General features: G+C 53.7%; 1 protein-coding gene and 1 long non-coding RNA gene across 2 annotated transcripts; one reads left to right on the top strand and one right to left on the bottom strand.

Moving 5' to 3' along the window:
- The first annotated feature begins 1,454 nt into the window (after positions 1 to 1,454).
- On the top strand, positions 1,455 to 14,649 carry TULP1 (TUB like protein 1). The gene is made up of 15 exons (XM_043907277.1): positions 1,455 to 1,507; positions 1,608 to 1,659; positions 2,036 to 2,114; positions 2,379 to 2,546; positions 3,187 to 3,336; positions 4,275 to 4,376; positions 4,467 to 4,580; positions 4,910 to 5,028; positions 8,089 to 8,094; positions 8,187 to 8,357; positions 8,520 to 8,632; positions 9,635 to 9,746; positions 9,827 to 9,925; positions 12,273 to 12,444; positions 14,394 to 14,649. Exons 1-15 carry the CDS (start codon positions 1,461 to 1,463, stop codon positions 14,525 to 14,527), a joined length of 1,638 nt encoding a protein of 545 aa, XP_043763212.1. The 5' UTR covers positions 1,455 to 1,460; the 3' UTR covers positions 14,528 to 14,649.
- Positions 11,514 to 15,366, bottom strand: LOC122696985. Its single transcript, XR_006341974.1, has 3 exons — positions 15,165 to 15,366; positions 13,472 to 13,631; positions 11,514 to 11,573 (listed from the first exon to the last, which is right to left on the bottom strand). It is a non-coding gene; the product is annotated as an uncharacterized LOC122696985 (long non-coding RNA).
- Between the last annotated feature and the right edge of the window lie 49 nt (positions 15,367 to 15,415).

Below are 15,415 nucleotides of genomic sequence, written 5' to 3'. Positions count from 1 at the left end.
GTGTCACTGGACTCTTGTCCGGTGAAAATCAAATGAAATAGGGAATTCCCTGACAGTCCAGTGGCTAGGACTCAGCACCTTCACTGCTGTGGCCTGGGTTCAATCGCTGGTCAGAGAACTAAGATCCCACAAACCTTGTGGGCAAAAAAGGAAAAAAGTGCTCACTAATTTACTCATGCAAAAAATGAACCCCAACCATGTGTCAAGTTGTGTTGTAAATGCTGAGGAAACAGAGATGATTCCGAAGTGCTCTGAAACAGGGCACATAATTACCAATTTTTTGTCTTTTTTTTTCTTCTAATTACTGATTTTTGAGCATTTACTATATGTGGCTTTCCACTTGTCGTCTCATTTAATCTGCACAACATCCCTACCAGGTCAGTGCTGTTGTCAAACCCATTTCATAAAATGAGGAAACGGAGACTCAGAGAGGTTAAGTCAGTCACCCAAGGATGTTCACCTCTTAAGCAGCAGGGCTTAAGGCTTGTGCTCAGGGCTGGCTGACCCATGCCAGAGAAACACATCTGTTTCCAACCATCTTGCTCTTCCCTTTCCAGCTATAAGCCATCCCACCTTTTCTTTTTTCTTTTTCTTTTTTTTGACTGCAGAACTCCCCTCACCTTTCAAGTTTTAGATCAGGTTTCAGGAACCCTCTAGGACCCCCAGTTGGGCCCCTCTTCTGGGCTTCCTCTGCACTTAGCCAAACCTCTCCCATGATATTAATCATACCAACATTACATTCCCCTGTCTCTAAGCTTTTTAAAAAGGACATTCCAGGACTTCCCTGGTGGTCCAGTGGTTAAGACTCTGCACTCCCAATGCAGGGAGCATAAGTTCAATCCCTGGTGAGGAAACTACGATCCCTCACTAAGATCCTGTGTGCTGCAAGGCAAAAAAAAAGACCAGCTGAATCAACAGAACTTTAAAAAAAAATTCATAAAAATTAACTAAAATGTATTTTAAAAAGCATGTTCCTTATCGTAAATAAACATTTACGTTTACACCCAGAATATAGGCTTATTTCTTTATAAAGTATATACACAAGCATCTGTCAATCTATATATATTAAATATTAGTAAATCCTGATTCTTTTTTATGAAAAACGAGGATACATACAGGATCTGATCTCATGTTTTCTTCCCATGCCCATTACCACCAACAAATTACAAATCGGCATCTCTAAGCCAAAGCTCAGTGCGTGGGGGGACCTGTTACAGGGACGCCAATCTTCAGGCCGCTAGGGATCTGAGATCTTGTGAGTTCAGCCTCTTCTCTTAGTGGGCCAGGCTGGGGGGAGGGGAGGGTGCTCTGGGCAGGAGCCCCTCCCACAGTCCTGCCACCCTCTGGAGCCTGCAGGAGGTGGAGGTGAGGCTGAGCCTGGATTAGCTGGGGCCGGCGGCAGGGAAGCTTCTAGAGCTGCAGGGCGGCCAGAGAAGTGGGTGCAGCCAGGCGCGGGCACCATGCCGTTGCAGGACGACACCCTCCGAGAGGTGTGGGCCTCAGACAGGTCTGGAAAGCCCCCACCTCATCCTACCTGAAGCCTGGTGGGGGGCTCAGATGGAGGGTTACAGGGGAGGGAGACAGGCTGACGCCTTTGCTACCCTCAGCGGACACGAGGAGGAAGGCCGGAGCCCTGAGGTCCAGCAGCGCACCAAGCAGGTATGTCACCCGGCTTGGGGAGGAGACGGAGAGACCCCCACGCGGCACAGGGGATCTGAGAGCCGGCCCGGCCCCCCTCAGCAGCCTCTGGGGGTCCCTACTTCCCTGGAAGTTTGGGCTTTGCTTTGTTCTTGCCGGAAAGGGGTGTTTGGGGGGCATAGGGTGGCCCGGGGAAGAATCTGGGCTTTGGGACATTGGAGGTGGCCATGAGGCGTGGGAGGGAGTCGTCCATCCACGCTCCAGGAAGGGGCGCAGTTCCCCTCCCGATAATCTGCGGTTATTTCTGGCGGCTCAAGGGATTAGAGGGTGATGGGCAGCCCTCAGGCCCCCCCCCCCTTTCCTTCCTCTCCCTCCTCTTGACACCCCCATTCTGCAGCGACAGAAGTTGAGGAAGAAAAAGCCAGAAGCCCCAGAAGCCCCCTGCCCCACGGGATCCAAGCCCCGGAGACCTGGAGGTGGGCGGGGGGCGCGGGGCGAGTCCCGGGGCACCCCCCCAGGTGAGGGGCCGTGAGGGAAGGCCCGCAGGCAAGGCACGGGGGGCGGGGCGGGTGGTTGGGCTGGGGGATAGGAAGAGTGGAAGGATGAATGAAAGCCGGGAGAGCGGTGTCCAAAGTGAAACAGAGCCCCGGGGAGCCCCCGGAGTGAGGAGCCCGAGGGGGCGCGGGCACCTTCGCAGGAAGGGGTGGGGGGTCCCTCCTGACCCACGCATCTCGGCTCAGCCGGGAGGAAGGGGAAGCCGCGGGAGGAGGCCGCGCAGGGACCGGCTGAGGCCCGGGCAGCGCAGACGGTCTACACCAAGTTCCTCAGGGACCCCGAGGCCAAGAAGCGCGACCCCCGGGAGACCTTCTTGGTAGCCCGCGCCCCAGACGCCCCGGACACGGAGGACGGTGAGCGAACCCCGAGGGAAGGGGGCGGCTGGAGAGGAGGGGTTGGACAGGAACCACAGACAGAGGCAGACAACTGGAGGAAACAGCGTCTGGGTCCCTGGCCTTGGCTCTGAACTAGGAAACCCTTTATGCTTGTGTTCTTGTCCACGTTTTCCGGATGGGGAAACCGAGGCACAAAGGAGCGGTTAGGAGCTCTGCCTCAGACTACCGCTAGGGGCCAGCGGGAGCTCAGATGGGTCTGGCTGGGGGTTAGAAAGAGAGACAGACCAGGGTAGGGAGAAGCAGAGTGGGAGAAGCAGGCACGTGTCTCATTAGAAGGGATGGAAAAGGGGAAACTGAAAGATGCCAGGAGGGTGTGTGATAGCTAGAAAGAGAGGAAGGACCTGCAGAGAAGTGCATTTTCCCAGAACAGGATTGCCAAGCCCCCAGCGTACCCCCGACTCCAGCTCTCGTGCGACTTGCACACCGTGGAAGACTTTGGGGTCACCCATTCTTTGAGACTCTTCCTCCTGTTTCTGTTCCAGAGGGGAGCCTCCTACCCCCGGCTCCTTCACTGCCTCCCAGCAATCTGGAGAGACTGAGCCCCGCAGAGATTAGAGGACCCACCCCAACCCCCATGTTGATGAATTTCTACCTACAGGGGATGAGGAGGAGGGAGAGGAGGACCTGGAAGATGAAGACGAAGAGGAGGAAAAGAAGGAGAGAGTCCGTCTGCCTCCCAAGAAAGCCCCCAAAGAGAAGACTTCTACAGACATCAAGGAGAGGAAGACCAAGGCCCAGGGTCCAAAGGGTGGGTGTTGAGGGTCCAGAGGGGGCAAAAAGACACACAAAACTGGCCCCAGAGGGGCCTGGGGGTTCATGGACGTGCAGGGGTTGAGACATCAGAAAGCTACCAGGTGCCTGGACCCAAGTGTTTCACCCTTTGGTGATTTCTTCCCTCTGCATGCTGCATGCTAAGTCACTTCAGTCGTGTCCTACTCTTTACAACCCTGCCAGGCTCCTCTGCCCATGGGATTCTCCAGGCAAGAATACTGGAGTGGGTTGCCATGCCCTTCTCCAGGGGATCTTCCCAACCCAGGGATCAAACCCACCTCTCTTGTGTCTCTGCATTGGCAGGCGGGTTCTTTACCACTAGCACCACTTGGGAAGCTTCTTCTCTCTAATGATCCTTAAATTAATATGTGCCCCCACCACCATCCATCCCCCCAGCCCCCTGCTCAGGGTGCGCTGAGCCAGGGAGGGCAGAGGATTTTCATGTTCTTGGTGAGTTTTTAAGTTTTGTTTTTAACTCAGTATGAATTATATTTATAACTTTTACAAAAGTATCAAAGTAATTATAATAAAAATCAATCAGTGAGTAAATACTGTGATGGCTTCCTGGCTGGGCACCTTGCTGGAGAGGTCCTGGGGTCTGGTGTAAATGTAGACACGTAGCTAGGACCTTGGGCCTCTTGAAGGGAGAGGACTGTCTGGAGCTCTGACCAGAGAAAGTTTGGAGGTTTTCTGAGGGAGATGGGGTGGGAGCTAGGATTCAGAGTTTCCTTAGAAGGCCTGGCATTCATTCATTCACTACTTACTAGACTCCTGGCGTTTGTTCAGTTCCTTTTGGACTCAGGGTTAAAAACAAGATAGGCAGAGGGGCTCTGGGCCTCCCAGGGGACTGAAGGGACAATGAGTGCGGTGGAAGGTGTGACTCTTCCTTGTCTAACCCCTACCCTCCTCTTCCAGGAGATGTGGGAAGCCCTGGCCCCCCACTGAAACCTCTTCGAGTTAAGAAAAAGGAGGCTCCAGCGGGGGAAGGGACCAAGATAAGAAAGATGAAGAAGAAAGGTGGGCCTGGTGTCCGGAGGAGCAAGGGTCTCTGGGGGTGTGTGTGGCGGGGGTGGGTGGGCTGTGACCCTTTCACTTCCACACAAGCAGGGTCCGGGGAGGCTGACAAGGACTGCTCCGTGAGCCCAGGCAGGGTGAAGAAGACACCGGCGGCCATGTTTCTGGTTCCCGGGGATGGCCCATCGCAGAAAGCTCTGAAGAAGGGTGGGTGGTGAGCTTTGGTGAGCTCTGGTTCCGGGGCGTCCAGGGGCACAGTTAGTTGTCACTGTGGAGGGGCGGGTGCGGCCTAGATGGGGTAGGAGGAGGTTCTCAAGTTGGAAGACTTGGGGGCACCTTGACGCCCACTTGAATAAGCCGTGTGGCCTCAGGACAGGGTCTTCGCTTTTCTGAGGTTATTCCTCTCCGATAATAGTGAACTGGGATTGCTCCCCTGTGGCTGTGGGAAGGGTCCAGGTGAGGCGTGGGTGTCGCTTGTAAACCGTGACATGCCCCTGCCAGGGTAAGGGGCGAACAGGCTTCCCCTCCACCCCCAGGCACTCCCAAAGGCTCCGAAGAGGAGAAGAAGGAGGACGGGGAGGAGGAGGAGGAGGCGGCCACTGTGGTGACCAAGAACAGCAATCAGAAGGGCAAAGCCAAGGGAAAAGGCAAAAAGGTGGGAGCCCAGAAGGGAGAGGGTGACGTCCCTGCTGGGAGCACTGGCAGGGTTTGGGGGACCTGGGCGTGGGGCCTCGTGGGCTGAGGCCATGGAGTCCCTTGGGGTTAGAATTCTTAGCTCCCTCTTTGGTGACAGGATATGAGGACAAAGGGAACCAGGTTTGTAGGAATAGAAGAGGCAGTGCGGGGTCAGCAGGCTGGGACTGGCCACCCGGGGGCCTTATGCTGTGTGCCCTGAGCCCTCCCCGCTGCAGCCTAACCATCAGACACAGCCGGAGGTGCTTGCATGGCCCTGCGTGAACACACACACGTTTTCTGTACCAGGAGGTGAAGCACAGTCAGACAGGCACAGCATACACAGCCCTGGGCACAGCCTAGGCTGACTGTGAGTTATTAAAACAGTTCTACCCTGCTGCTCTGAGACTGCTCAGAATGCTTCCTCCTCTCCCACCCAGGACCTCCTTCCAGCAACCAAACTATCCAGCAACCAGAGGGTTAACACTGGCCCTCAAGGGCCTCCAGGACCCTCCTCTGGGCCTACCATGTCCATTCTGATTGGGCAGTCTCCAGGGGCAGACCGTGTTGTTAAATATATTGAATGCTGCCCCTCCTCACAAACAGGACTCAGGTACCAACATGCACAGGCTGGAGTAAGCAAGAGAGAGGGGTCCAGCTGGAGAAAGTGGTGAAAGCCTTTGAGAAACAGCTTCCAGGAATGGAGCGATCACCCTGAAGTCAGGGCCTGGGGGGTGAGGGTGGGGTCTTGGCTTTGTGGGTTTATTCCTTTGTACAAGCATGGTCAGGTCTCGACGGACTGATTCACATGGGCCAAGATCACCAGATACTGATGTATAAACTGAAAGCCAGTTTATTATCTTCCAGAAAAAATATGCAGGCATGCAAAGCCTTTAATATAGTAGGCCCTTGAAATTCACCATGTAGAAATGTTTAAATGAGTTCCGGCTTTCTCCATACCGCATTCCAAACATAGTCCTGAGTTTCCCAAGTTTCTTCTGCATCAGCCTAGAGTGGAGAAGAGATGCCCACTACCCTGGAGGTTAAGGGCCCGCTTCCCAACACCAGCCTCACTGCACACACAGTGCAAACCTGCCTTCAGCAAAATGGGCAACCTCAGCCCACCAGGGCTTCTTGGTGGCTCCCAGAGAGCATTTACTCCTCAAATGCCCATACCCAGGTGGCAGTCCCTTCTCTCCCCTGCTGAGAAAGTTGGGGTTAGAATCTTGGTTGCCCTTCCTGTGAGGGACAGAACGTGAGAGCAAAGGGTACTAGCCTTGTAAGAACAGAAGGCGCAAGAGTAGGGTGATCATCAGGCCACCCTAGGGCCTAATGCAACCAAAGAGTTATTAAAAGTTTTCAATGAGCAAAATGAGCTTATTTATTTATTTGTTGTATTGCTATGTAACAAACCACCCCAAAACTTAAAATAACAATTCATCCTCTTAATTTCTGTGAGTCAGAAATCTAGGAACAGACTCACAGACTTAGAGAACGAACTTATGGTGGAAGGATAGGGAGAAGGGATAATTAGGGAGTTTGGGATGGATATGTACTGCTATATTTAAAATGGATAAGCAACAAGGACCTGCTGTATAGCACAGGGAACTCTGCTCAATGTTATGTGGCAGCCTGGATGGGAGGGGAGTCTGGGGGAAAGTGGATTCAGGTAGATGTATAGCTGAGTCCCTTCACCGTTCACCTGAAACTATCACAATAATGTTAATCGGCTATACCCCAATACAAAATAAAAAGTTTAAAAAGAAAAGAAATCTAGGAGTAGTTTAGCAAGAGTAGTTCTGGCTCAGCGTGTCCCATGAAGTTGCAGTCGAGATGTCAACTGGGGCTGCACTCATTCTCAAATCTTGACTGGAAATGGAAGATCTACTTCTAAATTGGTTTACTATCATGATTGTTGGCTGGAAGCCTCTGCAGAGGCTCTCACTTGAGTGTCCTTATGATGTGGTAGCCAATTTGCCTCAGAGTTCAAGAATGGCCCAAGAGACAGAGCAAGGCAGAAGCTGTAATATCTTTTATGACCTAGCTTTCAAGGTGACCGCCCATCACTTCAGCCTTATTCCATTGATCACAGAGACCAATGTGGGAAGGATCTACACTAGAGTATAAATACCATCTTGGAGATTGGCTGCTACATTCACTGGGTATTTACTGTCTGCTAAACTAACAGGTGGCACTAGTGGTAAAGAACCCACCTGCCAATGCAGGAGATGCTGAAGACAAAAGTTCAATCCCTGGGTCAGGAAAATCCCCTGGAGGCAGGAACAGCAACCCACTCTAGTATTCTTGCCTGGAGAATCCCATGGACAGAAGCCTGGTGGGCTATGGTCCATAGGGTCACAAAAAGTCAGACACAACTGAAGTGACTTAGCACACCTGCATGCACATAGTAACAGTAGTAGCTAACACTTCTATAACACCATGTGTCTAGAACACAGTAATCCATACCTGCAGCCTCACCTCAGTTCACGCCCTAAGAGCATCCATGTGATGGAAGGTCTTTCAACAGGCTATGCATCTAACAGAAGACTGGGCAGCATTCAACACCCAGCTTCACCTCAAACTAACTATGTGAACTTGGGCAAGTTATTAAGCCTCTCTGAGCCTCAGCTTCTTCACCTGTATAAAGAGACCAACCACCTCAGTAGCTATAGATAAGAAGAATGATAATATTCCAAAGAGGAATATTTGGAAAGTGCATAGAATAATTCCTGGCACATCGGTAGACTTTCTATGAGTGTCTGTTAAATATATAAGATCTGTCACAGGTATCTACCCCCATCCTGCATACTTAGATGAAAAGAACTGAGTCACAGCGTGGTTAAAAATTAACAAACATAATAAACAGTTAGTGATGGAACCAGGATTTGAACCCAAGCTGTCTGGCTCCAGAGCCTTGGCTCTTAACCACAAGCTGAACAGAATCTTAATAAAGCACAAGGCTCCCCACAGCCCGGCGAGCCTCGGGGGAGGCTGAGGGGCCCCGGCGAGCACTGGAGTCGCCTCTGTTCTTCCCCCCAAACAGAAAGCGGTGAGTTATCCTGCCTGCCTCCGGGCTCCGGACCTGCTGAGGGCTGGGGGAGACGGTGCTCTGGGGCTGACGCACCCTCTGTCCCGACCCAGAAGGAGGACAGGGCCCCATCCCCACCCGTGGAAGTGGATGAACCCCAGGAGTTCGTGCTTCGGCCTGCCCCACAGGGCCGGACGGTCCGCTGCCGGCTGACCCGAGACAAGAAGGGCATGGACCGTGGCCTGTATCCCTCCTACTTCCTGCACCTGGACACCGAGAAGAAGGTGGGTCGGAGGAGGGAGGGAGAAGGGAGGGGGAGGGGCCCTGACCCGGGTCGAGAGCCAGAATGGGGTTGGGGGCTGGGGGACAAACGGGCCTTCTGCTCCCCGCACTCCCCTCCCGCTCGCCTCGGTCTTCCAGCGCATCTACCCTGCCCCTCTCCCCAGGTGTTTCTCTTGGCCGGCAGGAAGCGGAAGCGTAGCAAGACCGCCAACTACCTCATCTCCAGCGACCCCACCAATCTGTCCCGAGGAGGGGAGAATTTCATTGGGAAGCTGAGGTGGGGCTGCGAAACTCAGGAGCCAGTCACCTTCTGCCCCGCTGTGCAGAGTGCCCCCCACCTCAGACACTCTGGAATTGTTCCCCGGCCCCGGGCTTCTCTATACACATGGACACTTGTCCGCTTTGATGCATGTAGATAGATCACTTGGGGATCTTCTTCAAATGGCTCAGTGAGGGGAGTTCCCTGGTGGTCTAGAGGTTAAGATTCTGAACTTTCACTTTGGTGGCCTGGGTTCAATCCCTGGTCTGGGAAACAGATCTGACAAGTCCCAGGGAGAGGCAAAAAAAAAAATGGGTTCAGAGGGTCTGGGCTAGGAGTGAGTTTCTGCATTTCTAAGACGCACCAGGGTGATGCTCATGCTGCTAGTCCAGGGACCTCACTTGGAGTAGGGCATAAAGTCCAGGAAACAGGGATTATGCCTGTCTTGTTCATGGTTGAATTCCTAGCACCTGGCACATAGTAGCTATTCAATAAACAGTTACTAACTGACCGAACGAAATAGCCAGCACCTACCCTGTGTTATGTCTCCCCACATAGGTCATCCAATCCTCACCACAAATCTGAGAGATGAGGAGAAAGTGAATCTCCAAGTCAGGCTTTATTTCTTTATGTCTTTACCAAACACATATGTTAAGGCCTACCTATGTGTCAGAGGTGTTTCTAGGTAACTTGCAAATATTAATGCATTCAATAATCTTATCAACCAAATTGATAGTAAATACTATTACCACGCCCATTTTACAGATGGGGAAGTTGAGGCTAAGAGTTTAAGTCACTTGCCCGGGGTCATACAGCTAGTAAGAGCTTAGGTTTGAAAGCTGCCCAGTCTCCTTGTAGACCCAGGTTTTAAAAAGACTTCCTGCAGAAAGCCAGAGGCAGGGCCCTAAGACACACCCATGCTTGAGGCAGAAAGCTCTTAAAGCTTGGCTGTGAGGAGGGGTCTGGAAGAAGGGGTATGGAACCCCCTCAGCCCCGCCCCCAGCTCCACCCTGCTTGCAGATCCAACCTCCTGGGGAACCGCTTTACCGTCTTTGACAATGGGAAGAATCCGCACCGCGGCGGCAGCACGGACGTGGGGAGCCTTCGGCAGGAGCTGGCGGCCGTGATCTATGTGAGAGCGCCCTCTGTCCCCCTGTGCCTGCGGCAGGCCCCTTCCCTCGCCGGGCGGTCTAATGCGCATCTCCGTCCCAGGAAACCAATGTGCTGGGCTTCCGAGGTCCCCGGCGCATGACGATCATCATTCCTGGCATGAATTCCGACAACGAGAGGGTGCCCATTCGGCCTCGCAATGTGAGCCCCGCACCTCCCTGACAGACTTTCCCTGTGGGTCTTGCTCCCTGGTTACCGGCTTGTAACCCACTTCTGGGAAGCCGTGTGGGGTGGGGAGGGGGCGTTCCGCCTGCCCCGTACCCAACCCCTGAGCACAGCCATCACCCCATCACAAAGTCATTTTGGCCAGTTGCACAAGGGATTCAGTTTGGAGGATTTTCATTGAACTCACTGAAACAAGCACAATAGGGTTGGTTGGTTGGTTGGTTTTTTTAGTGTACATCATAATCATTCATTCATATATTCATTCAACACACATACATTGAGTACCAAGTATTAGTCGAGGCAACTGCAGACATCGCTGACAAAACGAAGATCTACCCTCATGAACCTGGCATCCCAGGGCAGGGAGACAGACAGTAGACAAAGACTGTAATAAGTAAGTAAATTGTGTAGTGTGTTAGAAAGTGGTATTTACTATGGGTGGGGGGGGGGGGCGGGGGGGGGAGAAAAAGTTGAACAGGGAAAGGAGATGAGGTGCATGTCTGTATAGGTTTCGATTTAAATTCAGTGGTCAGAGTGGGCCTCACTGAGCAGATGAAATGTGAAGGAGGTGAGGAGCAACCCTGCAGATATCTGGGAAAAGATCATGCAGGCAGGGAGAAGAGCCAGTGCAAAGGCCCTCAGGCAGGAGAGTGCCTGCTGAGTTTGAAGGTGGCCAGGGTGGCTGGAGGAAGATGAGGTCAGAGAGGTGAGAGTGAGGGGCAGGTGAGCCTGTATAGCTGGTTTTTACTCAGAGCAACAGGAACAGCAGGGCTTTGAGCAAAGGAGTGATAATGATTTGACATAGTTTAAAAAGCAAAGGTTGTTTTGTGTGTGTGTGAGGTGTAGGGCAAGATGGAGAGCTGGCCCAGAGCAAGGGGGTCTCCTTCAGTGTCAGACCCATGCTTTGCCCCTCAGCACCGCAAGCTGAGTGAGCCTGGGATTTCAGAGACGGTTGACTGGCATGTCTCATATGTCTCATACTCACAGTGAAGTCACTTCACTCATTTACAATGAAAAAGAATACTCCCGTCAGCTGATCACACATCCTTCCCTGCTGGAAAGCCACACTGGAATAATCAGAGACCTGGCCAACCCATGGGGCACAAGCCCTGGGTGGCTCCGGTCTTTGGGAGCCTGTGTGTTCCACAACTGCTCCTCCCAGCCTGGAATAGACACACAGATCCTCCAAAGGCGGTGCCTTCCACGTGTGCCTGGGCTTAGTGAGAACTGACACCCAGAGCTGCTCTGAATCTCTCTTCATCATCAGTTCATTCATTCTACAATCACTTAGTAATGCCAGGTACTGAGGAAGGTAAAATCAATACAAGAGGCACCATCAAAACAATATCTGATATTTATTGAACATTTACTCTGTGCGAGGGACTGGTCAAAACAATACTTCAGGCACTATTACTCATTTAATCTTCACAACACCCTGTTATGAGGGAAACTAAGGCACAGAGTTCAGTTCAGTTCACTTCAGTCACTCAGTCGTGTCCGACTCTTTGCGACCCCATGGACTGCAGCATGCCAGGCTTCCCTGTCCATCACCAGCTCCCAGAACTTGCTTAAACTCAGGTCCATTGAGTCAGTGATGTCGTCCAACCATCTCATCCCCTGTCGTCTGTAAGGCACAGAGCCACTAGTCAAATACTGTGCCTGTTGTTAGGGTATCTAATTCTGTCCATAACAGTGCAGCGGGAGAAATCCTAAGAGCGAAGTGTTGTGGAAATGCAGAGCTAAGATATTTAAATCAGACTTGGGGTCAGGAAGGCTTCTTGGAGGACACAGTCTTGAGTGGACTCATTCTAAACCATGAACATGAACAGGTGACAAAGAAACCAAGAAAAGAAATACATGTCTCATACAGACCCTGCTCTTTCCTTCCAGAAACTCTTCCAGGACATTCTAACTACTCTTTACCTGTACACCTCTCAAAGCTCAACTGTGAGCTCCTTGTAGATCCTAGAATATCTGGTTCATCCCTGTGACAGATGCCTGCGTGTGGCCTAAGACCCCTTGGGACCATTGGCACAGAGCCCCTCCTGTGTGGCAGATGCTACTTTTCACCTTCCAACCCTCCACGCCGGCGTCCCACAGCCAAGCCCATTCTCCCAGACGTACACCCTGGCCAGAAGATGCCACAGACACCGTGGGTGTACTCAAAGAAACCCTGGCCACCATGGCCATTGACACCCAGGCTGCACACACATACAAGGGCATCACAGGTCCCCAGGCCCCACCCCCCACCCCAGCAGTCCCACGATATCTCAGCCAGCTCTCACCATCATGCCCCTAATGCTCCCCACCCCTCACACCCCAGGCCAGTGATGGGCTGCTGGTACGCTGGCAGAACAAGACACTGGAGAGCCTCATTGAGCTGCACAACAAGCCCCCCATTTGGAACGAAGACAGTGGCTCCTACACCCTCAACTTCCAAGGCCGAGTCACCCAGGCCTCGGTCAAGAACTTCCAGATTGTCCACAACGATGACCGTGAGTATCTGAGGACCCAAACCAGGCTGTTCCTCACCACCTCCAAGACCTCAACCCTCACTCAGCTCTTTCCCTCCCCTCTTCCCCCGCCATCTCCCCCCCACCACCGCCAGCCCTCTCTCACACACACCGGAGTGGAGCTGGCTTTTATCCCTGGAGCCAGACACTCAGGAAGGTCACTCTCTCCTGTGGGGGCACTCACATTGTACCCCCAAGGAGCCTCAGATATTCCAAGCAACTGTCTTCAGGCGCATTGTTTTCAGGCCCTCGTCCTAGCACTGACCAGAGCCTAGGCAGATGCTGGGCTGTTCTGGGTAAGACTGCGTTGAAGGGACAGTTACGCTGCTAGAGTTTAAAAACCACTGAAAGGGTGTTCCCAGGCGGTCCAGTGGTTAGGACTTGGTACTTTCACTGCCATGGCCCTGGGTTCAATCCCTTGTCAGGGAAATAAGATACTGCAAGTGAAGCCTAAAAGCCACGAGGCTCTGCCAAAAGTCAAAGTTAAAAAAACAAACTTATAGGCACTTCCCTGGTGGTCCTGTGGCTAAGACTCCACGCTCCCAGTGCAGGGACCCAGGTTTAACTCCTGGTCAGAGTACTCGGTCCCATATGTAGCCACTAAGACTCAGCACAGCCAAATCAATTAAAACAAACAAACAAAAAAAAAACCCCAAAACTTATAGCCCAACCCCTGTGTGGCTAGAGAGGATGCCGAAGTTCAGAGAGGGCAGTCCCTTACCCAAGTCTCTCAGCAACTGCAGGCAGTTACCCTGGCCCTCAAATTTTATTTCACAAACACACAGTGCTTTCTGTGGACCAGACACTGTTCTCAGGACTTCACAGATAGTGATTCATTAAATCTTTTCAACAACCCTGTGAGGAAGGTATTATTATTGTCCCTATTGGAAGGACAGAGGAGGCTGGCGTGCTGCAGTCCATGGAGTCACAGAGTGTCAGACACGACTTAGTGACTGAACAGCATTTGGCAGATGAGAAAACTGAGGTGCAGAGAGCTTGAGTAACTTACAGCTTGTGAAAGGCAGAGCTGGGGTTAGAACCCAGGTAGTCTGGCTCCAGTGTCCCACTCCTAACCCCATCAAGATGATTGTCTTTCAGGAGTAGGAAATGTAAGTCAAGCATTTCTATTCTTCTCTTTCCAGTGAGGTCAAAGGCCTGCCATTGTAGAACTAGGGAAAAAAGATATACTCAGAACACAAATAAAAACTCCCCTGTTACAAGCCTGGGGGAGAGGTCCCCCCTAGGTTGAAGAGATTTGGATACGGAGCGGTATCTCCCAGGGATTTTCCAGGTTCCCAGGACTGGTTAACACTGAACAAGCTCCCCACCCCCACGCCATCCTAGGGATGTGCCCCCAGTGTCATCTGTCCTGAGGTCTTAAAAACCCATCTCCAGATCACATTTCTGGTGGAGCCTGGTCTGCCTGGGTTGGGGGGTATTTTTAGCAACATCCTGTCCCATGGATGCTGGGGGAAGTGTTGGGATTGGGGCTGGGAACCTGGGCCAGATACGAGGTAGGGGCTGAGTGGGGGCACTGGTTGAGGTCATGAGGCTGGTGGTCTCAGGACTTGGGGTCTGGGATGGGGAAGAATGGGGTGGAAACAGCAGATGTTGGAAAGGAAGGATTCTAGGCATAAGCAAGTTTGACTGGTTACTACAATGCGGGCAAGTCATATGCCTAGCCCTGGGCAGAAGAAGGTAAGGCAGGGTCCTTGCCCTCAGGGGCTTACAGTGGTGGGTGCAGCGGCAGGCAGGCTTATTGGGTGAGATAGGAGGGTGCATGGATGGAGGGTGAATAACTGAGACAGTGGCTAAGGACTGGGGTCCCAGTGCAAGGGTGGGGGCCCTTCCGTCAATGATGAGGGCTTCGTCTGCCAGGACAGAGAGCCCACGAGGTCTCAGGCCGCCCCAACCCATGTCTGTGTCCACAGCCGACTACATTGTGCTGCAGTTCGGCCGCGTGGCCGAGGACGCCTTCACCCTAGACTACCGGTACCCGCTGTGCGCCCTGCAGGCGTTCGCCATCGCCCTCTCCAGTTTCGACGGGAAGCTGGCCTGCGAGTGATCCTAGTGACCTCCCCCAGCGCCCGCCCGCCGGGGCTGGGTAAAGGATTCACGTTGCAGGCTTGCACGGTCCCTTCACCAGAGCCCCTCGATGAAGACTTCTCCCTTGTCGGGGGGCTGACCCCTCACCGTCTCCGGGTGACCTTCATTCATTGCCCAGCCTGGCACGGTGTGGGGGGGGGGGCGGTGTGGGGGGAGGAGCTCAGACGGCGGGTCGGACGGAGATGAAGAACATCTGGAGTTGGAGCCGCACATCTGGTCGCGAAGCTAGGCTGCGCCGCTTCACCAACACCACCCCCGCCCCGCGCCCCAGTCACTTCCTGTCCAGGAGCAGTAGTCAGTGTTGTTTTAACCCCCTCTGGGACTGCACTAGGGCTCCGAGGAGCCGGCGCGGGCTCGGAGGAGGGGGCAGGTGACGGGGGGCGGAGAGCCGGTACCCTCACCCCCAATAAAGCCGCTTCCTAGGCCAGGACGGGCAGCGGTTCTTCAGCGCGTGCGGAGAACGAGGCGGCGGGAGGGGTCTGGGGGCCGGGAGGGGCCCGGGGGGCGGGCTGGAGGCCTCCGTTCCCCTACCCCCATCCCGCTCCTGCCCCGGGGCGCTCCCGCGTCCCCTCCCACGCGCCCATCGCGGGTCCTACCGAAACTCGGCGGGCTCGCGGTGTCGAGACGCCCCCTGTGGGGGCCCCCGGGAAGCCGGGCCGAGAGGGAGGGCCCCGGAGGTCCAGGAAGAGGGGGAAAGGGAGAAATTCGAGAAACAAGCCTCTCGAGGAGAACCAGACAAACCGGGTTCGGGCAGGGCGGGCGCAGCCTCTAGGGCGGGGCCGGTTCTGGGGCCCCGGGAGTCGGGGGTGCGGGCCCCAGGCCGGAGAGGACGCTCCGCCTCGGCCGC

The sequence above is a fragment of the Cervus elaphus genome, chromosome 7, assembly GCF_910594005.1.
Source record: "Cervus elaphus chromosome 7, mCerEla1.1, whole genome shotgun sequence".
Taxonomy (NCBI): domain Eukaryota; kingdom Metazoa; phylum Chordata; class Mammalia; order Artiodactyla; family Cervidae; genus Cervus; species Cervus elaphus.
The sequence above is the reverse complement of the archived record's forward strand: the minus strand, read 5'-3'. Positions and strand labels throughout refer to the sequence as shown.

Bases quoted from the DNA above. Each gene is read 5' to 3' on its own strand.
- TULP1 (XM_043907277.1), top strand. From the start codon at position 1,461: ATGCCGTTGCAGGACGACACCCTCCGAGAGGTGTGGGCCTCAGACAG. The intron at 2,547-3,186 runs GTGAGCGAACCC...TTCTACCTACAG, and splicing joins CGCCCCGGACACGGAGGACG to GGGATGAGGAGGAGGGAGAG. The intron at 4,581-4,909 runs GTGGGTGGTGAG...CTCCACCCCCAG, and splicing joins GCAGAAAGCTCTGAAGAAGG to GCACTCCCAAAGGCTCCGAA.